We start from the raw sequence: 25,399 nt of genomic DNA on the forward strand, positions 1-25,399 counted from the left end.
GAATGTCTGGAGCTCTGGACCGCAGGCCTGTTTGGTAATGCTTATGTAGTCTTATCTGTTGATTGATGCTCTATGTTGCTGCACTTACTGGAAATGTGCTGGTGGATGCTGGCAGCAGAGATGAGACCAACCGGCCTCTCTGAATATGTGCTATCAGTGCTCCTGCTAATTGAATTTGCTAGTGAGGAAAATCGCACTTGGATCATGAGGGTGTTCTGTCGAAGCAGACAGTCTGCATGTGTGTGTGTGTGTGTATCTAGGTTTCTGTGTAGGAGAATGTGGTGTGTGTGTGCAAGTTTATGCATTTAGTGTATGTACATTTTCCTGCATACTGTACATTTTGCACAACATCATAGTATTTTTGCATGGAATACTTTTCCCTGCCTACTTGTACCAATTTGAAGGAGATAGCAGCTGTTTTGTTTGTTGCATGGCTTCCTTAAAAATACAACCACCATATCGTATCATGATTCATGCCAAACACCACATACGCCCAGTTTGTATGCATACACAACAATTAAGAGCTCCCTCCCTCCTATTTTAGCATAAGTCAAATGGTTGCTTCCCCTACCAGCCCAGGGCACAACAGTACAGTTTCCCTTTCAGTTTAGGCCCCTCTCCCCTCAGCCTCCACCCCCCAGTGTAATCCAAGCCCAGGAGAGGAGAGGAGGGGCTGGCTGCACCTTGAGGGTGGTAGAGGTGAGGAGCAGCCTGATTCCTGGGCCAGCTGGCTGTACTTGGCTGAGTTGCTGGGCTGAGCTGGGCTGAGCTGGGCTGGGCTGGGCTGGGCAGGGCTGGAGAAAGGGTTAAGCTGAGCTGGATGGCTGGGCTAAACTGGGGGCTGGGCTGGCTTGGGTTGGAGGCAGGGCTGAAGGCTAGGCTGGTGGTTGGGCAGAGCTGAGGCTGAGGCTGGTTAAGAGGCTGGACTGAGCTGCAGGCTAGGCTAGGTTAGGATGGAGGCAGGGCTGGGATGGATTTTCTAGCCTGTAAGATAATCTAGGGCCTGCAGGGCTATAGAGGTCCACTCAGCAGTGTGTGTGTCTCCTATGATCTAATGATCCATGGACTTCTATGATGGCAGCCAGAGAAGGGGTGATGGCGAGGTACAATTGCTGCGTCTTCCCCCCTCTTCTTCGTCCTCCCCTCTTCCTTACCCCATTGCCCTATCTGTTATGCTTGGCTCTCTCCTTCTTCTGCCTCTGCTCCCTTGTTCCTTTGTTCTCTCCTCCCTGTCCTTGAGGAGGGACAGAGGTAGACTCGTTCATCAGGTGGTGCTCAGGGCTCCCTCATGCACACCTCTCTCATGTCTGGAGCTGTGTCTGTCTCAGTGACCTCCCTCCCTAGATCTCTGTGTCAATGTGTGAGTGTGTGAGTGTGTGTGTGTGTGTGTGTGTGTGTGTGTGTGTGTGTGTGTGTGTGTGTGTGTAAGAGTGAATGAGTGTGTGTGTGCGCATGTATGCTATCACGCTTCTCCCTCACTCTGCCCTCCCAAGGACTCTTACCTTTGTGACACACACACTGCAGGCCGGGCTGTGTGTGTGTATCAATTACATAAGAGGACCCGGTAGAGAGCAGAGCGCAAGTCACTGACCTGCTGGGACCAGGATGGTCTGGGACAGACAATGGGCCTCCACCTCCCTGGCCATTCAGAGCGTTTTACTACCTCCCTCCCTCCCCTCTCCCATCCACACCTTCACCTTTCATGACACCTATGGGAGCCCCGGCATGCATATTCATTTGTCACCTCAAAACCTCCTCCTCCTCAATCTCTCAACCTCTTTTCTCTCTCTACCTCTCCAGGTTTCTCATTCTCATTCTCTCCTCTACTCGACCGCCAATTCTCCTATCCCCTCCCGCTCTCCCCACCTCCATGTGTGCAAGCTTGCGTATGACCGTGTGTGTTGCTGTCAGCTGCAGTGAAACCTGATCACAGCACTCATGAATCGAGTAGGGGAAGAGCTGAGCGGTGCCGGTGAGGGAAAAGTGCAGTCACTGCAGTTTCTTCTCTCCCCTGGCTGTGGTGGATGTGTGTGTTAGTGTGTGTGTATCTGTGCATGTGTGCATTTGTGCAGGCGTATGTGCACGCATGTGTGTGTGTGACAGTGCATGTGTGTGTGAGTACGTGTTTGTTGAAGATGAGGTTGAATTTAAGTTGTGCAAGTGCATGTGTGTGGGAGGAGCCACAGTGAACGCTGTGTGTGCGTGCCCGACAAACATGTGGGCCTGGACCCTTCGTAAAAACTTTTACTTAATTTCACCCACATGATGTCCCAGGTCTAAATCAGTCCCCAACTACAAGGGAACAATGAAACAATACAGTGTAACTGGCTTGGAGGTCCAGAGTTGAGTTTGAGGGAACTAGACAATACTGTACTATTGGTTGTTTAATACAGCATACAGTACATAGAATCTACAATAGCTTAAGCCTGGTTGTTAGATATGTTTGTGCTTCAGACAAGCTAAAACAGGTATGGTCTAGTGACCAAGTGAATGTGAAAGAATGTAGCACTGTTTGGTGTAACTAGCATCTCTCCTGCTAGCCATTCTATCTCTATGGTGTAGTAGTGTGGCCAATGTGAAATGGCTAGCTAGTTAGCGGTGGTGCGCGCTACTAGTGTTTCAGTCGGTGACGTCACTCGCTCTGAGACCTAGTAGTTGTTCCCCTTGCTCTGCAAGGGCCGTGGCATTTGTGGCGCGATGGGTAACAATGCTTTGTGAGTGACTGTGGTTGATGTGTGCAGAGGGTCCCTGGTTCGAGCCCAGGTTGGGGTGAGGAGAGTGACGGAAGCTATACTGTTACAATAGCATTGACCCCTGTAGCCATTCTATCTCTATGGTGAAGTAGCATTGACCCTTGCTAGCCATTCATACACTGTAAAAAGTGGGACAGCTAAGTTGTTCATCCGAAGTGATTTTTCTGATGGGTATGAACCAAATGATGATGTAACCAAATGATGATGTAACCTGCTCGTCATTCTATCTCTATGATGTAACCAGACTCTTTCCTGCTAGTCATTCTATCTCTATGATGTAACCAGACTCTTTCCTGCTAGTCATTCTATCTCTATGATGTAACCAGTCTCTATTGCTAGTCATTCTATCTCTATGATGTAACCAGAGTCTCTCCTGCTAGTCATTCTATCTCTATGATGTAACCAGTCTCTATTGCTAGTCATTCTATCTCTAAGATGTAACCAGACTCTCTATTGCTAGTCATTCTATCTCTATGATGTAACCAGAGTCTCTCCTGCTAGTCATTCTATCTCTATGATGTAACCAGACTCTATTGCTAGTCATTCTATCTCTATGATGTAACCAGAGTCTCTCCTGCTAGTCATTCTATCTCTATGATGTAACCAGTATTTCTCACGCTTGTCATTCTATCTCTATGATGTAACCAGAGTCTCTCCTGCTAGTCATTTTATCTCTATGATGTAACCAGAGTCTCTATTGCTAGTCATTCTATCTCTATGATGTAACCAGTCTCTATTGCTAGTCATTCTATCTCTATGATGTATCCAGAGTCTCTCCTGCTAGTCATTCTATCTCTATGATGTAACCAGTCTCTATTGCTAGTCATTCTATCTCTAAGATGTAACCAGACTCTCTATTGCTAGTCATTCTATCTCCATGATGTAACCAGAGTCTCTCCTGCTAGTCATTCTATCTCTATGATGTAATCAGAGTATCTATTGCTAGTCATTCTATCTCTATGATGTAACCAGAGTCTCTCCTGCTAGTCATTCTATCTCTATGATGTAACCAGACTCTCTCCTGCTAGTCATTCTATCTCTATGATGTAACCAGAGTCTCTCCTGCTAGTCATTCTATCTCTATGATGTAACCAGTCTCTCCTGCTAGTCATTCTATCTCTATGATGTAACCAGTCTCTATTGCTAGTCATTCTATCTCTATGATGTAACCAGAGTCTCTCCTGCTAGTCATTCTATCTCTATGATGTAACCAGTCTCTATTGCTAGTCATTCTATCTCTAAGATGTAACCAGACTCTCTATTGCTAGTCATTCTATCTATATGATGTAACCAGAGTCTCTCCTGCTAGTCATTCTATCTCTATGATGTAACCAGAGTCTCTCCTGCTAGTCATTCTATCTCTATGATGTAACCAGACTCTATTGCTAGTCATTCTATCTCTATGATGTAACCAGAGTCTCTCCTGCTAGTCATTCTATCTCTATGATGTAACCAGTATTTCTCACGCTTGTCATTCTATCTCTATGATGTAACCAGAGTCTCTCCTGCTAGTCATTTTATCTCTATGATGTAACCAGAGTCTCTATTGCTAGTCATTCTATCTCTATGATGTAACCAGTCTCTATTGCTAGTCATTCTATCTCTATGATGTAACCAGAGTCTCTCCTGCTAGTCATTCTATCTCTATGATGTAACCAGTCTCTATTGCTAGTCATTCTATCTCTAAGATGTAACCAGACTCTCTATTGCTAGTCATTCTATCTCCATGATGTAACCAGAGTCTCTCCTGCTAGTCATTCTATCTCTATGATGTAATCAGAGTATCTATTGCTAGTCATTCTATCTCTATGATGTAACCAGAGTCTCTCCTGCTAGTCATTCTATCTCTATGATGTAACCAGACTCTCTCCTGCTAGTCATTCTATCTCTATGATGTAACCAGAGTCTCTCCTGCTAGTCATTCTATCTCTATGATGTAACCAGTCTCTATTGCTAGTCATTCTATCTCTATGATGTAACCAGAGTCTCTCCTGCTAGTCATTCTATCTCTATGATGTAACCAGTCTCTATTGCTAGTCATTCTATCTCTAAGATGTAACCAGACTCTCTATTGCTAGTCATTCTATCTATATGATGTAACCAGAGTCTCTCCTGCTAGTCATTCTATCTCTATGATGTAACCAGAGTCTCTCCTGCTAGTCATTCTATCTCTATGATGTAACCAGACTCTATTGCTAGTCATTCTATCTCTATGATGTAACCAGAGTCTCTCCTGCTAGTCATTCTATCTCTATGATGTAACCAGTATTTCTCACGCTTGTCATTCTATCTCTATGATGTAACCAGAGTCTCTCCTGCTAGTCATTTTATCTCTATGATGTAACCAGAGTCTCTATTGCTAGTCATTCTATCTCTATGATGTAACCAGTCTCTATTGCTAGTCATTCTATCTCTATGATGTAACCAGAGTCTCTCCTGCTAGTCATTCTATCTCTATGATGTAACCAGTCTCTATTGCTAGTCATTCTATCTCTAAGATGTAACCAGACTCTATTGCTAGTCATTCTATCTCCATGATGTAACCAGAGTCTCTCCTGCTAGTCATTCTATCTCTATGATGTAACCAGAGTATCTATTGCTAGTCATTCTATCTCTATGATGTAACCAGAGTCTCTCCTGCCAGTCATTCTATCTCTATGATGTGACCAGAGTCTCTCCTGCTAGTCATCTCTATGGTGTAACCAGCATCTCTTCTGCATGGCAGACTGCTGCTGTCCCCAAATGAACCTAGCTGAGTAGCATGCCGACTGGTCATTTCCAATGGCTGATGCTGATCACACAGGAACAGTGAGTAGGTTTGAATGAGTAAAACATATCCAGAATATGTCCTTCATACACTGATATAATTTACCATAGCCAGGTCCCACGTTGGGGACTTTATTCACTTCCTGTCATGCCATGGCTGTGATTTTTATCCCCCCCCGACACAGACACTTTCCTCTCACTCCCTCTTTCTCTCTCTCTGAGGTGTAGTAAATTAGAGCAAGGGCTTGGCTTTAGCGGTCTGTCTGAGTCCTTAGTGTCTGATGACACAGCATCCTTCTGTACTGCCGAGAGGAGGAGAGGGGGAGTAGAGATGTAGGGAAAGGGGAGGGGGAAGGATGGGGTTTGGGAGAGGGGAGCACACCACACGGGACATCTAGAGGGGATTGATACTCAGTGGAGTTGGACTGGCTATATACACTCTTAGAAAAAAGTGTTCCAAATGGGTTCTTCGGCTGTCCAAGTAGGATAACCCTTTTTGGTTCCATGTAGAATCTTTTGTGACAAGGGTTCTACTTGAAACCAGAAGGGTTCAACCTGGAACCAAAAAGGATTATTCAAAGGGTTCTCCTATGGGGACAGTCGAAGAACCCTTTTAGGTTCTAGATAGCACTCTTTTTTACAAGAGTGTAGTACATATGTGTGCCAGGGATTGCGGGAGGGAGTGAGAGAGGGAGCGAGGGAGGGAGGTAGTGTGGTTGGATAATGATGTGTTAGCATTATAGTACATGCGGTTGCGTAAATGCTGGCCAGTAGGTTATGTATGCTGTATACCGTAATGTGACCGTCATCTCTGGATGTATTAATGCTAACGTTTTAGCAAGGGTTTACGATGGTTTCTCTCATTGAATGTGTTTCTGTTTGCGAAGGTCATTGATGTCTTAGACGATGATTCAGACAAAAATCCTGGCTGAAGTCAGGTGTTTAAAGAACCCCCCCCCCCCCCCCCCAGCTGTGGTAGGCTACTCCCCCCTCCCTCAATGACCTACTCTCCATTGTTTCCCGTTTAGCCTTCTGTCATGTCTTTCTCTTTCTCTCTGCTGCATGCTACCTACCCATCCCTCTCCCCCCTTCCCTCCCTCCCTCCCTACATCTACCCATCCCTCTCCTCCCTCCCTCCCTCCCTACATCTACCCATCCCTCTCCTCCCTCCCTCCCTCCCTCCCTCCCTATATCTACCCATCCCTCTCCTCCCTCTCTCCCTCCCTCCCTCCCTCCCTACATCTACCCATCCCTCTCCTCCCTCTCTCCCTCCCTCCCTCCCTCCCTACATCTACCCATCCCTCCCTCCCTCCCTCCCTCCCTCCATCTACCCATCCCTCTCCTCCCTCTCTCCCTCCCTCCCTCCCTCCCTACATCTACCCATCCCTCCCTCCCTTCCTCTCTCCCTCCCTCCCTCCCTCCCTACATCTACCCATCCCTCTCCTCACTCCCTCCCTCCCTCCCTCCCTCCCTCCCTCCCTCCCTCCCTCCCTCCCTCCCTACATCTACCCATCCCTCTCCTCACTCCCTCCCTCCCTACATCTACCCATCCCTCTCCTCACTCCCTCCCTCCCTACATCTACCCATCCATCTACTCACTCCTTCCCTCCCTCCCTACATCTACCCATCCCTCTCCTCACTTCCTCCCTCCTTACATCTACCCATCTCTCTCTTCACTCCCTCCCTCGCTACATCTACCCATCCCTCTCCTACTCCCTCCCTCCCTACATCTACCCATCCCTCTCCTCACTCCCTCCCTCCCTACATCTACCCATCCCTCTCCTCACTCCCTCCCTCCCTACATCTACCCATCCCTCTCCTCACTCCCTCCCTCCCTACATCTACCCACCCCTCTCCTCCCTCCCTACATCTACCCATCCCTCTCCTCCCTCCCTCCCTACATCTACCCATCCCTCTCCTCCCTCCCTCCCTACATCTACCCATCCCTCTCCTCACTCCCTCCCTCCCTACATCTACCCATCCCTCTCCTCACTCCCTCCCTCCCTACATCTACCCATCCCTCTCCTCACTCCCTCCCTCCCTACATCTACCCATCCCTCTCCTCACTCCCTCCCTCCCTACATCTACCCATCCCTCTCCTCACTCCCTCCCTCCCTACATCTACCCATCCCTCTCCTCACTCCCTCCCTCCCTATATCTACCCATCCCTCTCCTCCCTCCCCCCTCCCTACATCTACCCATCCCTCTCCTCACTCCCTCCCTCCCTACATCTACCCATCCCTCTCCTCACTCCCTCCCTCCCTACATCTACCCATCCCTCTCCTCCCTCCCTCCCTCACTACATCTACCCATCCCTCCCTCCCTCCCTCCCTCCCTACATCTAGCCATCCATCTCTGCTATGGCTCTCTCCCCTCTGCAGCTCTCAGGGTTTTCTTCTGCATTCCTCCCTCTCCCCCTCCACCCCCTCATTCCCCTCTCTCTATCTCTATCTTTCTCTTCCACTGCGTGCCCCCATTCCTATCTCTCTCTCCTTATTTTGCTCCCTCTCTCTTTGTCTGTCTTTGCTGCTGTCCCTGTATCCCTGCATGCCCCCTCCACATCCCTCTCTCACTGCTCCACTGCATGCCTCTCCCCCTCCCTCCTTCCTCTCCCTCTCTTTGGTTGTCTCTGCAGCTGCATTCTGCCTCCTATTCCTGCATATGTATTTCTCTTCAAAGCTTCTATTGTGGCTGATGAAACTTGCAGTAGCTTTGCAGCAAATCCGTCATGAGACATTCCGTTTGCATTGTGTGTGTACTAGTATTTAGATCAGTGGGACTGCATTCCTGTGTGTGTACTAGTATTTAGATCAGTGGGACTGCATTCCTGTGTGTGTACTAGTATTTAGATCAGTGGGACTGCATTCCTGTGTGTGTACTAGTATTTAGATCAGTGGGACTGCATTCCTGTGTGTGTACTAGTATTTAGATCAGTGGGACTGCATTCCTGTGTGTGTACTAGTATTTAGATCAGTGGGACTGCATTCCTGTGTGTGTACTAGTATTTAGATCAGTGGGACTGCATTCCTGTGTGTGTACTAGTATAGGACCTGTGCCACTGTGTTTATTTGATTTTTTATTTAACCAGGTAGGCTAGTTGAGAACTAGAAGTTCTCATTTACAACTGCGACCTGGCCAAGATAAAGCAAAGCAGTGTGACACAAACAACAACACAAAGTTACACATGGAATAACATGGAATAAACAATAAACAAGCCAATAACACAATAAACAAGTCAATGACACAAAAAAGAAAGTCTATATACTGTGTGATGGTGTGTGTTTATGCATGTGAAGCGTGCCTTTGATTATCACACAGTGGGTCCAGCACACTCATGCATCAAACAGTTATGTATTGGCCCACTTCAATATGTCCGGGAATCGTAGGCTATTTAGCCTACTCTCCTCTCCATAGTAATGGGGCGCCTCACTATGTCCTGGCTCCTACCCTCCCATAGGCTACACACCTCTCTCACTCTCACACTCACTCACTCACTCACTCACTCACTCACTCACTCACTCACTCTCTCTGACTGACTGACTGTCCTCTATCCACAGCCATATTCCGCTATCCACAGCCATACAAAGCCATATACAGTAGCCAGTTAGTGTAATCAATAGCAGATTTTCTCCCTCCTCTCTCTCCACATCCATCCAGCTTACAGACATACCCTTTACAATTTAATTATGATTCTGTATGTACGTTGATTGCAGTATGCCATAGTGGATGACCTAAATTGAAACACAGGCCTAGCATATTAGCGATGAAACCAATGTATGGCGTGTGTGTGCATGCATGTGTGTATGTCAGTGTGTGTGTATGATGTGTCATCACAAAATGCAAACTGTTCGGGAGCAAATAACTGCAGATGTCAGCGAACTGGGAAAATCTCTACAGATTGGTCCAATGAAATATTGTATTGAGAATCTGTAGTTATTATGGCTCAATAATGTCAGTGAATCAAAGGCCTGTCAGAATATGAATGACTATTCCTGGCTGATAGCAGTAGATAAAATTAATATGATTCTTTAATCACATTTAATATGATTAATGACATTGGAATGTAACCATTTGGTGCCAATAAGACTATTAGAGCCATGCAAACAGAGGCTTACCTGTGTGTCCTAAACTAAAGCTATGTCCTCAGAGAGTCTGAAGTAAAAGTCACCTTCACTCCCCAGGGAAGGAGGGAAAAAAGAGAGGGAGGGAGGAGTTGAAGATCAGGACAACCAGAGAGAACACATACACCTAACATGAGGCTATAGGAACCAAATCTGTGGCCATGTTGACAATGAGCAGAGCAGGCCACTCATTACACGTCTCTTCTGTCATAGCAACATTTGACTCCCCACATTTCTTTGAACGTTAGATTTTAGCTGTAGCCCTAATTTGTACCTGGGCCTAATTTTAACCTACACCAGACAATGATTGGGGTAAATGATAAAGGCAGACAATTTTTTCTGACAGGAAGAAATGGTGAGGATTTGAGTTAGCCTAGCTATAGATAGTTTATGGTCAAAAAGAAAGGAGAGGAAGAAATACTTAGGGAAGGAGAGAGCTAGGGATCAGGGGAGAGTGAGGAGTGTTGTAATGCAGATAGAGAATACATTTAGTTTTTTCCCAGACTGCTCTGCAGCCACCACTCGCTACTTTAATCTAATTAGCTTTCAGGACACTCCTGTCTCAGGACACCTCTGTCTTGTTGCCCAGCCGCTCCTTGCCAGTGTTTCCCTTGGAGTGTGTGACAAACGGACAGTCCCAGTGTGTGTGTGTGTGTGTGTGTGTGAGAGAGAGAGAGTTTGTCTGAAGTCCTTTTTGGGGACTCTATATACCTACTGTATGTCTTTGTAGGTGTGGATTCTTTCTCTGAATGTGTATGTGTCTGTTTGTTGTACATGCCATGTGAACAGTTTAGTTTTTAATGTGTTAGTCTGACTTTGTGTTTCTGTTGTAAATGTGTGGGGCTTACAGTGTAACGGGTTGTTTGACTGTGTGTGAATCGGGCTGTATCTGTGTTCAGTGTGTAGTATGGTGAGCTGAGATGTTTTAGTGTTTAATTCTATGCGTGTTGGCCTATGTTGCGTGGGGTGCGGTATACTGGCCTATATATTCTCCCCTAGTCCCACAACTGCTGTGGAGTGTAATACTGTACTGTACTGTACAGTAGGAAGGTACTGCAGAGATCATCTGATCATCTGGACTCATGTGTTACGTAGCACCCCTCTCTCTCTCTCTGTCTCTCTGGGTATGGTTGGGAACAGGACTAATGAATGAAGTGGAGCCAGAAAAGTTAATGTAGGCACTTATAATTAACAGTACAGCTGATTGTCTACTGGTCACGCTTCTGCTGTGATGTCTCTTTCCTCTCACTCCCTGTGCACACACACACCCACATACAAGCGTGCATACACGCATGCACACACGTGTGCGCTCATACATAAATGCAATCGCATACAGCCCCCCCCTCACACACACACACACACACACACACACACACACACACACACACACACACACACACACACACACACACACACACACACACACACACACACACACACACACACACACACACACACACACACACACACACACACACACACGCACTCTCCTTCTCTCAGAACTCTGGGCCTAACCTCACCACAGCCAGCCCCACTTGGCCCGGGCCTGTTTATGGGATGGGGAGTGGTTGTTGAGAGGCTGGAGTCAGCAGATCTTGGCTTGATCGATGGCAGCGTTTGCAGTTCTTTTCCAGTAAGAGCTTTAAGCTGGGAGCAGAAGACAACTATTTGGCCACAGACTGGAGAGAGGGGAGAGGAACACAGGAAGGAAGGAACAGACACAAACACTGGGATATCTGACTGTCACCATCAGGCTCTTAGTTACTCTAACTGGAAGTGGTACAGTAGTTAGATAGTGCAAAGTACTTCTTGAAATGTTGAACAACTTAACAACATTTGAAGTTTTTTAGTTATTAGGCTATTCAGACCTGGTCATTGAATTCCATTTTATATTTTTCACACATTCCGTAACAGTTGTGAAATATGTCTTCTCATTAGTAAAAGAGGCATGTGCATCTGCTTTAGTGGAAGAGACTAAAGGTCATGGTTGACTTAAAGACATGCTCTGGAACTTTGCCGAGTACTAAGTATTTTTTAAACCTCCCGCTTTGGGTTGGATATGTCAATGTGTAGTTCATTCATGCAGAATATATGAGCAGAATTAATTTCACCTCAACTAGCCATAAAATCCCTACTTTGAAAGTGACTGTTTTCCCTACATTTCCCCCAAGAGGGCCAGCTCCCTAGCAATTCAAGTTCTAACCAAAGAGCTTCAGCCCTTCACTAGCAAGATACACACACACACAGGAGAAAGAGAGAGAGAGAGAGGTGCACATATCTGCACCTGTGTGACATAGTAAGCAATTTTACTTTGAGAACTACTGGCTAAAAAGTATGCAAATTACTAAAGAATCAGAATTCTCTGCCTTACTGTTCTATAATGAGAGAAGATGTTGTGGTTGTCTTTGCTGTTCATCCTGTGCCCTAGTATGTGCATTAAACACACGGTCAGCACATCTTAGGATATACCCTGTTTATACCTCAGTAACAAATAAGTTACCAATATTGGTTTACCCTCTTGTTGATTGCTTTTGGGAAGAAATGCACAGAGTACTCCTTATGGTGCCATGTTAAAGTGGGTTTAAACTTGAAAACTACTTGTGGTCGTAATACAACAGAATTCTTCTTGTAGTGAATGGGCATGGCAAACTGAAGCAGCAAGTTCCATAAAATGAGTGGAGCCACCTTGTGTGTCCTGTGACTCAGAGATGAGGCCTGCAGTGACTCAGAGATCAGATCAGCCAATGAACAGTCAGCTTAGTGTACCTTAGTCATGACTTCCCATTTCTGTTATCTCAGCATGGGATGTACTGTATGTGTCATGAAACCCTGATGATGGCAGCATATTTACATCGGAGCCATGAGATTGTGCAGCTTTTCTTTTCTACATGTCCCGTATGTGTCATGCCTTGTATTGCCATTGTTAATGCATCTCTCTCTCTCTCTCTCTCTCTCTCAGACGTTTATAGTCCTAAACAAAGGGAAAACAATCTTCCGCTTCCACGCCACGGACTCCTTGTACGTCATCAGCCCTTTTAGTCTCTTTAGGCGAATAGCAATTAAGATTTTGATACACTCATATCCTTTCAAGTGGTGCATTGTCTTGCTTTGAAATTATGATTTTGTTGTTTATCATGGGGAAATTACAGAGCATGTACATGTATTTCTTCAATGTACTGTACATAACATTAAGGTTGAAGGAGCTAGTGATTGTGATGTTTTCTTTTGATTGGTTGAAGAATCAGAGAAGAGGTGATACAGGCCAAATCATCCTTGTGCATTGATCTGGATCTTGTGACCCACACTGTCCGGAAAAATCTTCCCTCCCTTATCCGGATACCCTGGATCCACATCTCGTTAAATATTTAATGGATGGGGCCACTGCATCGCAGTGCTAGACGCGGCACTACAGACCTGGGTTCGATCCCAGGCTGTATCACAACCGGCCGTGATTGGGAGTCCCATAGGGCGGTGCACAATTGGCCCAGTGTCATCCGGGTTTGGTCGAGGAGGCTTTTCTTGGCTCATCGCGCTCTAGCAACTCCTTGTGGCGGGCTAGGCACCTGCAGGCTGATCTCGGTCATCAGTTAAACAGTGTTTCCTCCGTTTGAGGCGGGTCATGTTTCGGAGGGAGCATGACATGACCTTTGCCTCCCGAGCCCGTTGGGGAGTTGCAGTGATGAGACAAGATCGAAATTGCGGAGAAAAAAGGGTTAAAATAAAATGTCAAAAATAATGGATGAACTGTGTCATTGTAGAGTGTCTCACAGTATATTCAACTATATTCCTACTGTATGTTGATGGGTGGTGGAGTTTATATGGTCATCAACCTTTTCTTAACTCTCTTCCCTGTTACGGTATTCAGTATGATCATCATGAGCACCATTTTGACCAACTGTGTTTTCATGACATTTAGTGATCCTCCAGAATGGAACAAGATAGTAGAGTAAGTATTGATTTATAACTCCCTATGTACATTCATAAACTGTTTAGAACACATTTATAAACAAATATGCATTTATTCACATATCTCACCCTTTCACTGTCTCTCGTCTTATTGTGCTCTAGGTATACCTTCACAGGTATCTACACCTTCGAATCGCTTACCAAGATTGTGGCGCGAGGCTTTTGTATAGACGGGTTCACTTTTCTACGAGATCCATGGAACTGGCTGGACTTCATGGTGATCTCTATGGCGTAAGTAGTCCACCTCCTCCCAATATTCCTCTCTCTACACTTCGATCTCTCTCTGCACTGCCATCTCTACCAGGATGTCAGGGTTGGGCCAGGCAGTACATTCCACACCAGAGAATTTTGCCAATCATGCAAAATAATCCAAGATGATGAAGCATTTCCAAATATTAATTCCGCAAAATATAATTAATTAAACTGAATCAATCAGTCAATAGGACATACAGTATATGTTAGTACAGGTACAGTGCATTCAGAAAGTATTCAGACCCTTTGACTTTTTCCCAATTTTGTTACGTTACCCTTATTGTAAAATGGATTCAATGGTTTTTTCCCCCTCATCAATCTACATACAATACCCCATAATGACGAAGCAAAAACAGATTTTTATACATTTTTGGAAATGTATTTTTAAAAAAGCTACTGAAATTTCACATTTACATAAGTATTCAGACCTTTTACTCAGTACTTGGTTGAAGCATCTTTGGCAGTGATTACAGCCTCGAGTCTTCTTGGGTATGACGCTACAAGCTTGGCACGCCTGTATTTGGGGAGTTTCTCCCATTCTTCTCTGCAGATCCTCTCAAGCTCTGTCAGGTTGGATGGGGAGCGATGCTGCAAAGCTATTTTCAAGTCTCTCCAGAGATGTTCGATCAGGTTCAAGTCCGGGCTCTGGCTGGGTCACTCAAGGACATTGTCCAGACTTGTCCAAAAGCCACTCCTGTGTTGTCTTCACTGTGTGCTTAGGGTCATTGTCCTGTTGGAAGGTGAACTTTCACCCCAGTCTGAGGTCCTGAGTGCTCTGGAGCAGGTTTTCATCAAGGATCTCTCTGTACTTTGCTCCTTTCATCTTTCCCTCGATCCTGACTAGTCTCCCAGTCCCTGTCGCTGATAAACATTCCCACACCATGATGCTGCCATCACCATCCGTCGGGATGGTGCCAGGTTTCCTCCAGATGTGATTCTTGACATTCAGGCCAAATAGTTCAATCTTGGTTTCATCAGACCACCGAATCTCATTTCTCATGGTATGAGAGTCCTTTAGGTGCCTTTTGACAAACTCCAAGCGGGGTGTCATGTGCCTTTTACTGAGGAGTGGCTTCTGTCTGGCCACTACACCATAAAGGCTTGATTGGTGGAGTTCTGCAGAGATGGCTGTCCTTCTGGAAGGTTCTCCCATCTCCACAGAGGAACTCTGGAGCTCTGTCAGAGTGACCATTGGGTTCTTGGTCACCTCCCTGACAAAAAGTTTGGCTGCCAGCTCTAGGAAGAGTCTTGGTGGTTCCAAACTTCTTCCATTTAAGAATTATGGAGGCCACTGTGTTTTTGGCGACCTTCAATGCTGCAGAAGTTTTTTGGTACCCTTCTCCAGATTTGTGCCCTGACACAATCCTGTCTTGAAGCTCTACGGACAATTCCTTCGACCACATGGCTTGGTTTTTGCTCTGACATGCACTGTCAACTGTGGGACATACATACAGGTGTTTGCCTTTCCAAATCATGTACAATCAATTGAATTTACCACAGGTGGACTCTAATCAAGTTGTGGAAACATCTCAAGGATGATCAATAGAAACAGGATGCACCTGTGCTCAATTTCAAGTCTCATAGCAAAGTGTCTGAATTTGATATCAGTTTTTTATTTATTAATACATTTGAAACAATTCTAAAAACCTGTTTTTGCTTTGTCATTATGGGGTATTGTGTTTAGATTGATAAGAAAACAATTATATTTAATACATTTTAGAATAAGGATGTAATGTAAGAAAATGTGGAAACAGTCAAGGGGTTAGAATACTTTTCGAATGCACTGTATATTTGTAATGTTGAATTTTATGAGAATGACACACATATGCATGGGTTTGTTGAAAGAGAATCCATTTTCATGTGATGGCTAACTAGTTAAATTCTAGAGAGTGAGATAGCTCCTTGAAATGATGTAGAGTTTATACAGATGCGTAAATTCTAGAGAGTGAGATGGCTCCTTGAAATGATGTAGAGTTTATACAGATGCGTAAAAAACTAATCTGGTTACTCTACTTGTATCCTCATTTAAAAACAACATGTTGCAGAGGGGGGGATATCCTACCAAAGAAGACGGTTTCAATGGTCAGGGATAGCAGTCTTTTTGGAATTTGGTAAAAGGAGATTTTGATGATTGAAAGTTATGCAAATATTGTAATTGTTCGAGTTTGGCAAGGAATGATTGCCCTGCCCAATTTTAGCACAACAATATTTTTTCTCTGATTTATCTGTGTAACATTTTGAAACATTTGGTTGAAACATTTTGGGCCATACAGTGTATTTCTTTCTTTATTTTGTATTTTCCTATCTTCCTTTTTATTCCTTTATTTTATTTTTGTATTTTCTTTCTTTCAAGGTTGGGGTCAATTCCATTTAAATTCAGTCAGTTCAGGAAGTAAACTGAAATTAAAAATATTTTCAATAACAAAAAAATGTAATTGGAATTTCAGTTTACTTACTGAATTGACTTAATTGAAATGGCATTTACCACAATCCTGCCTTCTTTCTCTCTTTCATTCTGGAACGACTGCTGAGTAACTGTGATCTGATCCACTCTGCAGGTATATAACAGAGTTTGTAAACCTAGGCAATGTGTCAGCTCTGCGTACGTTCAGGGTTCTGAGGGCTTTGAAAACTATTTCTGTTATCCCAGGTAAGACTGTGCAGATGTGTGTGTGCGGGCGGGCGGGCGAGTTGCTGGGGTCAGTGTTAGGTGTGGTTTTGTTTCTGTTTCTTTTAGTTTACTCTTCCACCTTCGCTCCTCTCTCCTGGAGGGATAGGCGCTTCTCTCTCTCACTCTCTCTCGCTGTGGTGTCCCCTCCTCCTGCCGGTCATCTTCTTCGGTGGTGATGGTGCTGGTGTGGTGCACTTGGCGTCCGTGTGTGTGACCTGTAGGTTTGTGTGTGTTATCGTGTGTGTTTTTTGTCATGGTGTTTTGTTCTGTGTGTGATCCTACCCCGTTACAGATATGTAACAGAATTTGTGGACCTGGGGAATGTCTCGGCGCTGAGAACGTTCAGAGTTCTCCGAGCATTGAAAACTATTTCTGTCATTCCAGGTGAGACTCCCATTTAAACACTAAAGCCGAGTTTATTTTGATTTCTCATTAAATGGATTCTCATAATTTCTTATTACTTTAGACTCTTAAAGAGGATGCCTCAGAAACGATAACTGTTTTGTTGACTTTTTATTTTCCAAACGATCAAAAATGGTAGCAATACATTTTTGATAGGCTTCGCAGTCTACTGGCAGTCTTGTGGTGTTAAGTTGAAAAGGTGCTCCTGATATGACATACTAGACAAACAACCCATATAATACGCAGGTGGGATACACTGCAAATGTTGTATTAATGCTTGTATTTTAATAGTATTCTCCCCCAAAGTGACATTAACAGACTCATACAGTATACTGAGAGCAGATCGTATGGGTAGGAGCCTGAATTGTCCCCCAAGGAAAACATCAGGCCCTAGTTGATAACTCTCCCATGGTTAAGAAAAACTCAGGGTCTTAGTATGAGGAGTAGTAGAAATGCAAAATAGTTATTATTATTGACATCTTAACCTCCAAGTCAAAGTGATAGACAAGGGTTTCACACTCACACATTGTATCTTATTTAGACCATGAGGATCTCTTCAGAGAGGTTCGATTCACTTTCCAACAGAGAGTCATGTGTTGACATCCACCAAATGAATTAATCGAGGTAAATACAGAACGTTTAGGTGATGAGTTTGTGTTCAAATTTCTACCTTAGTTGTTGTCACCATCTTAAAACACATCACATTTCTGTATGAAGCCCTGACCATTACGGAGCACTCTGACGAACAATGAATTCCTTAAGACTGCCAAGCCTAGTTTGACAACACACTTTATGCTGCATGAAGCTTTTCAAGACACCTGCTTTTTTATCTTACAACTTTGGCTTTTAAGGAGCTTCTTTACTTTGAATTCCATTCTGTTATGATTATAACAGTGAACTCCTAAATGTGGACTTTTAGTTTCTGAGAAGATCTTTGTTAATCCTGGGACATTAAGGCATAAACACAACAGAGAAAGTAACTAAAGGAAATAAACACAGTGGTAACACAATCCAATCCAACAGTTCCAATGGTGCAAATATATAAGTGTTGGATTGAAAATCAGTTATGTGTTATGTACACACACACACACACACACACACACACACACATACACACACACACAGTTAGCCTTTAGATATTTTGTAGAACTTCGACTGCAGAACACTTTAATGGTGCAAAAGTGTTGTTGAACAAATGTCTGGGGCAGGAAGTAAATGTGAATTTGTGCATTAAATACATCTAGTCCAGTAAGTAGTGTTGGCTCAGTCTCCAGTGTAGGCCTCTGATCTAAAGGGGTCCCAACCTAAAAGGCTCACCCAGTGGGGATCACACCACACAGCACGAGTGGGACATGATGGGGGTGCCTAGGATGGGAACCATTCTAACCATGGGAACCAAGCTAAGTCACCATCCCGGTTGCCAGACAGACAGGTGATGATGACATGGAGTCAATTCCTTCAGCCTTGGCGTTTAAATGACCTGCATGCAACCTGCCATTCCCACTTGTCCCCACTTACCCTTGCCCCCCTCGTCTACCCTCTCTTCTCTTCCAACTTCTTCCTCTGACCATTCCTGCGCTCTCTCTTCATTGTGCTGTGCTGCCGTGTTTGGTCGATCTGGTGGATGTTTTGTAGTTGTTTTGATATCTATTATTTGAGAGTGGCCCCACTCTTTCCAAGGATGCTCTACACTGCCTGTGAAACTGAGACTGGAACAGAAAAATAACAAGAGAAAATTACATAAAAATTACATTCACATAATGGTGTAAATTAACGTAAACTTGTCATGAATTGGTATCCCTCCACAACTCCATCACCTATTAGTCTTAGAACTATTTTGGTGTAGCCTACCTCTGTGTCATTTTGTTGATTTAGAACATTTGGGGAGTATTTTGATCATCACTGAAGTGTGTCAGTCTCATGGAAATCTCACGTAGGGGCACTCTCAATGTTGTGGTGTTTCTATGTTGTGGTGTTTAAAATGCTTGAATGTCTGATAATCTTGTTGCTGTTTTTTATGTGTCTTTAATTATTGTACTATTGTTTGATGTACAGTAACAGACAAACGTTTGGACACACCTACTCTTTTAAGGGTTCTTCTTTATTTTTTATATTTTCTAAATTGTAGAATAATAGTGAAGACATCAAAACTATGAAGTAACACATATGGAATCATGTAGTAACCAAAAAAGTGTTAAAAAACCCATAACATTTTATATTTGAGATTCTTCAAAGTAGCCACCATTTGCCTTGATGACAGCTTGTCACACTGTTGGCATTCTCTCAACCAGCTTCATGAGGTAGGAAGGCATTAACAAGTGTGCCTTGTCAAAAGTTCATTTGTGGAATTTCTTTCCTTCTTAATGCGTTTGTGCCAATCAGTTGTGTTGTGACAAGGTAGGGGTGGGATACAGAAGATAGCCCTATTTGGTAAAATACCAAGTCCATATCATGTCAAGAACAGCTCAAATAAGCAAAGAGAAACGACAGTCCGTCATTACTTTAAGACATGAAGGTCAGTCACTCTGGAAAATGTCAAGAACTTCTTCAAGTGCATTCACAAAAACCATCAAGCGCTATGATGAAACTGGCCCTCATGAGTGCCGCCACAAGAAAGGAAAACCCAGAGTTACCTCTGCTGCAGAGGATAAGTTCATTATAGTTGCCAGCCTCAGAAATTTCAGCCCAAATAAATGCTTCATAGTTCAAGTAACAGACACAACTCAACATCAACTGTTCAGAGGAGACTGTGAATCAGGCCTTCATGGTCGAATTGCTGCAAAGAAACCACTACTGAAGAACACCAATAATAAGAAGAGACTTGCTTGGGGCAAGAAACACGAGCAATGGACATTAGACCGGTGGAAATCTGTCCTTTGGTCTGGTGAGTCCAAATTGGAGATTTTTGGTTCCAACCGCAGTGTCTTTGTGAGAGGCAGAGTAGAAGAACGGATGATCTCCACATGTGTGATTCCCACCGTGAAGCATGGAGGAGGATGTGTGATAGTGTGGGGGTGCTTTGCTGGGGACACTGTCAATGACTTATTTATAATTCAAAGCACACTTAACCAGCATGGCCCCCACAGCATTCTGCATCGATACGCCATCCCATCTGGTTTGTGCTTAGTGGGACTTTTATTTGTTTTTCAACAGGACAATGACCCAACACACACCTCCAGGCTGTGTAAGGGCTATTTGACCAAGAAGGAGAGTGATGAAGTGCTGCATCATATGACCTTGACTCCACAATCACCTGACCTCAACCCAATTGAGATGGTTTGAGATGAGTTGGACCGCAGAGTGAATGAAAAGCAGCCAATAAGTGCTCAGCATATGTGGGAACTCCTTCAAGACGGTTGGAAAAGCATTCCAGTTGAAGCTGGTTGAGAGAATGCCAAAAGTGTGCAAAGCTATCATCAAGGCAAAGGGGGGCTACTTTGAAGAATCTCAAATATATTTTGATTTGTTAAACACTTTTTTGGTTACTACATGATTACATATGTGTTATTTCATGGTTTTGATGTCTTAACTATTATTCTACAATGTATAAAATAGTACAAATAAATAAAAACCCTTGAATGAGTAGGTGTGTCTAAACTTTTGACTGGTACTGTAGTTATCAAGGATGCTATTCTCGCTGTAATTTAGTTCAATATGACTTAACAGTAACTAACAATATAGAACACAATCACTATTGACATATCAGAGTGTTTGAAGTGAAAACCTTCCTTTCCTCATGGAAAATATATCAACCATACGCATTATTATTATTATGACACATACGCCTGCAGTTTAGAATATTTCTGTTATACCTGTCCAAATTGAGATATTGTTGATTCTGAACAGAGCGGTCGTTTTGGTTTGATGTTAACTTGAAGAAGTACAGTTTTATGTGATGGTCTACTATACTACTACTATATAAACTCTATAGAAATAATTCATAGCTAAGCTTGTACTTTCCAGCAATGCCCATTTCTCTTTGTTTGTGTGCGTGTGTGCACTTGTGTGTTTATATGTATGTGTGTGTACACAAACACACATACGCGGGTGTGTGTGTGTGTGTGTGCACATTTGTGTCTGTGTGTGTGAATGAATGTCTGGTTCCTTCCCCCAGGACTCAAGACCATCGTCGGTGCTCTAGTTCAATCCGTCAAGAAATTGTCAGACGTTATGATCCTCACGGTCTTCTGTCTCAGTGTCTTCGCTTTGATTGGACTACAGCTCTTCATGGGCAACCTGCGGCAGAAATGTGTCATCTGGCCAATCAACTCCACTGAGAACTACCTGGCCAATGGCAGCAAGGGCTTCGACTGGACTGAATACATCATGAACAGCAGTGAGTCCGACACACAGCCAAACGATGTGTGACACTGAGACAGAAGACCGTTTCGACTTATAACATTTGAGTTGAGTTTGAGGGGGTGCTAGGTAGGCAGAGAATCAGAGATCAGAGAATCTGATCAAATGTATCCTTTTTAGTTAATGGGTCGATCTTTTCTGTGTTTCACTCATAGTCTAAATGAAAGACTATAACGCAAAACTTAAGGTTACTTTTATAACTCCAGTTCTCTGATAATAGAGGTATCTCACAAGAGATATGCCTTTTAAGGTGGGTGACTAAGGAAGCTCCAATCACACGAGGTCTGTTGGGCCCGCCTTCTGGTCATTCTCAAGCATTCTTGAGCAGGGAAGCGCCATGAGATACCTCATTCTATTATCTGAGAACCGGGATTATGAAAGTAACTTTAAAGAGCCACTGAACACGCCGATTAGCACGTGTTTTTCTGTTGATCATTCTAAAAACGAGATTTCAGTCTTGGAGGTGTGTTTGCTGACCGATTGCACATTTGGTTCATGATGTTTGTCCCCCCATAAGACACTAGATGAGGAAGCTTATTACACTTCCTCAAAATCCCCAGAATGAATATAAGATATATCAAGAAATCTATAATTCATTTTGACGTTTTTGCAGAGGATATTTTAGTTGCGCAATTTTATATCTAACTGAGGTGTTTGGTGCAGTATTTCACGAGTAAAAAAATGCGCGATATGTGGTCATATTTAAATAAAGTCGGACTGCTGGGCAGGTCTGTCTCACTGTATACGGTATTGGATAGAAAGCAATCACCTCAGCTGTTTACCCCATATTAGTGGGCAAATGGACATTGTCAAATCTCAACCCAACCTTCATTAACCGTTGTGACACACAGATGTTCCAAACTCCGTTTTCTTCGAAACTGACTTTATGACCAAAATTATCATTTTTAAACTTGTAGTCAATTTTGACTAGAATAACTGTTTCCAACTCATATCGATGCCACATAGACCATTTTCAGAGGGATTAACTTTTTAAAGGCCGTCGCTCTTGTAAATTCTCTTTCAAATACTCGTTTTGCTGTCTCACAATGGGATATAGCCCACTCCTGTGTCGCAGATATGTAACCTACTGGATAAAAGTAGAGACTCAGAGCTAGAAAATTGTATGTCATACACTACAGTTGAGGAACAATGGGAAGTTGATAAACTTGTAAACTCACTTTTGACAAAATGGCGCTTGAATGTTTTGGTAAAACAACTGGAGAGCAATTTTTTACCAACACCCATTTTGCGTCGTTCACACCCTCTTAAGCCTTAGCCCCACCCATCTCTTTAAGGATTTACATGTGAGGACATGTTCTAAACAATCAAAGATTTCAAGACTAAAGGCCGGTTTATACTACGTCTATCCATGTCGCAGTGACATCATGAACATTCTATTGTCGTTTGACATCAAACTTGTCATTGTTGTTGTGAAAAATAATAAACACAAAAACTACAGGCTGCATGACATCAGCAGCCTGGTGGTCCAAAATAGCATAACTAGTGTATTTTAACACCAATAAACCCACCAGTTTAAAATGAATTTAGTATATGTCAATCTAGCAAACCAGGCAACTAAAAGCAACTTTCTAAAAAATGTTTTGGTTCATTTCTAGCTTGTTAACCAGCTAGCTAATGTTAAATTAGCTGGCTAGCCAGTTCAAATACTGACCATATCATATAGCTGACAACGTCTTCACGTTAGCTAATTTGTCTTCATTATTACAGGAAAATAAACTCACAACAAGATCATTATTTACAAGTTAATGGCGAGTCAATTACAGAAAATAGCTTACGGTTGTGAGTGTGAGGAAATAAAAGCAGGGCATTCTAGTAGAGAATTTCAGAACTTGGACACTGTCTTGTTGGCCTAACGTTATACATTTGGTGCAGGTCATGAACTTCACATTACCGTCTCTGGTAAACGCATACTATATCAAAAAAAATCTATGTTTATTTGTCACATGCACAGGATACAGAAGGTGTAGTGAAATGGTTACTTGCATAGTGGTGTCTTTTGTTAGACATGTAGCTAGCTAGCTTAACAATGAACCATAATCCCAACTCATAGCATTACTATCCTGCATGAATCTGCAGGTAGCTAACCAACCATGTTCAATGTTGGCTAGCTAGCTAACGTGAGGCTTTAACTAGCAATGCAAATGGCTCTGAGATACAAATAATATTACTACACAGATCATACACATAACGTTAGCTAGCGAGCCAGTCAGCTAATGTTAGTTAGCTAACTTCTAACAAAATTAGAAACGTATAACATCTGAAAATGTGGCTAGCTAGACTATCTTACCCATAAACATGGATGGACGCTTCTTCCTCTCTGCCATGGATGCCATGGTTGCCCTTAGTTTGAAGATGTAATCCTGAGACAGGTGTTTTATACAACAGCCTTCTGTGTGTTCTCTTTTCAACTACCTCGGCATATTTGCAATCAAACACCAGCATTTTCTCCATCTCCTTAGCTATCATACTCTAATTCCATCGGGCATTTCACTAATTTCAAAACTTGTTCCTCCAGAAAGTGGAGAGCAACACTTTTGCACTTCTACTACGTGATATATATTTTTTAAAGCAGCGTTACAAAGGATTACCTACACATACTGCCCAGCTCATGTTATAGAACGAAGTGTGCTACATGGCAGACCAATCCGAACTCATCTCTCGGCATGTACAGCCCATCCATTATCTCAGCCAATCATGGCTAGCGGGAACGTTCCTGTCTTTTTTCGTGGTTAACCAAATTATACGCATTTACAGATGGCATACACGTTTGTTATTAAGGCACATTAAACTTCACATGTTCCAGAAAGAATTTCTGCCAAAAAATGCATTGGTAAAGTGGTTTTGAAAGAAAGATACTTCATCTCAAAGCTTTCCAGTGGCTCGAAGTGCTGCTGTGAAATAGCCTTAAGCACAATAGACAGTAACCAAAATGGGACTAAAGGCTTGGGGACTAGGCGTAAGAGATTAAGTTTCTCTCTTTCAAAACCGCTTTACCATAGCTCTTACGTCCACAAAGCGAGTGAGTGAGCTGCTTGCGCCGTCAGCATTCATAAAACGACATATCAGAGGAAGTTTTTCCTACTGTATAGTGTCAAAGCCTATATGACAGGCAGCGATGGCAGCCAAGTACACCTTTACAGTGGAAAAGACTTAGTCTCTGTCCAACAGGTATTGCAAAAAGCATAACACTTTGGATATAGAGCATAGGTAAGGGATGACGGGTTTCAGATCGCACAGTCTCTCAAAACACATGCCACTTGTTACTATACAGTGAGTGTGTGGAAGGGGTCCTTGTACTCTGGACGGTACAAACCAGAGGTTCCCAAACCTGTTTACTCTGGGCCCCCACTTCCAGCATTGGGGAACATCCCATGCTCCCCCTGTGCGAGAGTGCACATGCCACATCTATTTCTATGGGCACAAGTAATGTTCATGACACAAACTGTTCACACCCCTCTTGTTAGTGAAGAGAATTCTTATTTCCTGCAATTCTACACATTTTGTCATTGGGTGCAAAGAAAATGCAACAGTTTTAAAGCAAATTTTAGTGCAATTCTATACATTTTGCCATGTGTATTTACTGTATGTGATACTTGCATGACAAAAAAAATGACAACAACATCTATGGGCTAAATAAACTAAATGTAAAAAACATTAGCAGTCATGGGTTATAAGTAGCTTTCTAAGGTATGCAATGACTAACATGACAAGAGGCACTGATGAGGCACTACCCAAATTCAAAAATGTAATCTTGTGCATTCTACTATTATAAATTTCAAGAGTAAGTTTAGAGCCAGACTTACCATGTATCTCACCGGAGAAAGCATCCGAGCGAGCGAAACAACACCCCTCTGTCTCTGTATGTGAAGCCCATCTATCTGATGCCGTCTGGTCAAAAATAATATGAAATTGTTGCCGCCTGTAGTATTGAATACAATGGAAGCCAGCGAGCATTTGGCCTCCCTTGATAAAATAAAAATAATAGCTAATCAACGTCGCGCTAAACTGAGTGAGCTCAACTATGAATGACCCTGACGTACCAAAAAATTGTGTCAATAGAAACCAGTTTGGATTTGCTTTCACACCAA

At 43.3% G+C, this 25,399-nt stretch overlaps 1 protein-coding gene across 1 annotated transcript in view; it reads left to right on the forward strand.

Annotated features, from left to right (window-relative positions):
* LOC139413573 (sodium channel protein type 8 subunit alpha-like) overlaps window positions 1–25,399 on the forward strand; it is a 107,822-nt gene that overhangs the window by 6,283 nt on the left and 76,140 nt on the right. The window contains exons 3-7 of the mRNA XM_071161089.1: window positions 12,600–12,718; window positions 13,497–13,586; window positions 13,709–13,837; window positions 16,822–16,913; window positions 21,046–21,267. Coding sequence (XP_071017190.1) covers window positions 12,600–12,718; window positions 13,497–13,586; window positions 13,709–13,837; window positions 16,822–16,913; window positions 21,046–21,267 — 652 coding nt within the window. The remainder of the gene's footprint in view (window positions 1–12,599; window positions 12,719–13,496; window positions 13,587–13,708; window positions 13,838–16,821; window positions 16,914–21,045; window positions 21,268–25,399) is intronic.

Source organism: Oncorhynchus clarkii, chromosome 7 (genome assembly GCF_045791955.1).
Source record: "Oncorhynchus clarkii lewisi isolate Uvic-CL-2024 chromosome 7, UVic_Ocla_1.0, whole genome shotgun sequence".
Taxonomy (NCBI): Eukaryota; Metazoa; Chordata; class Actinopteri; order Salmoniformes; family Salmonidae; genus Oncorhynchus; species Oncorhynchus clarkii.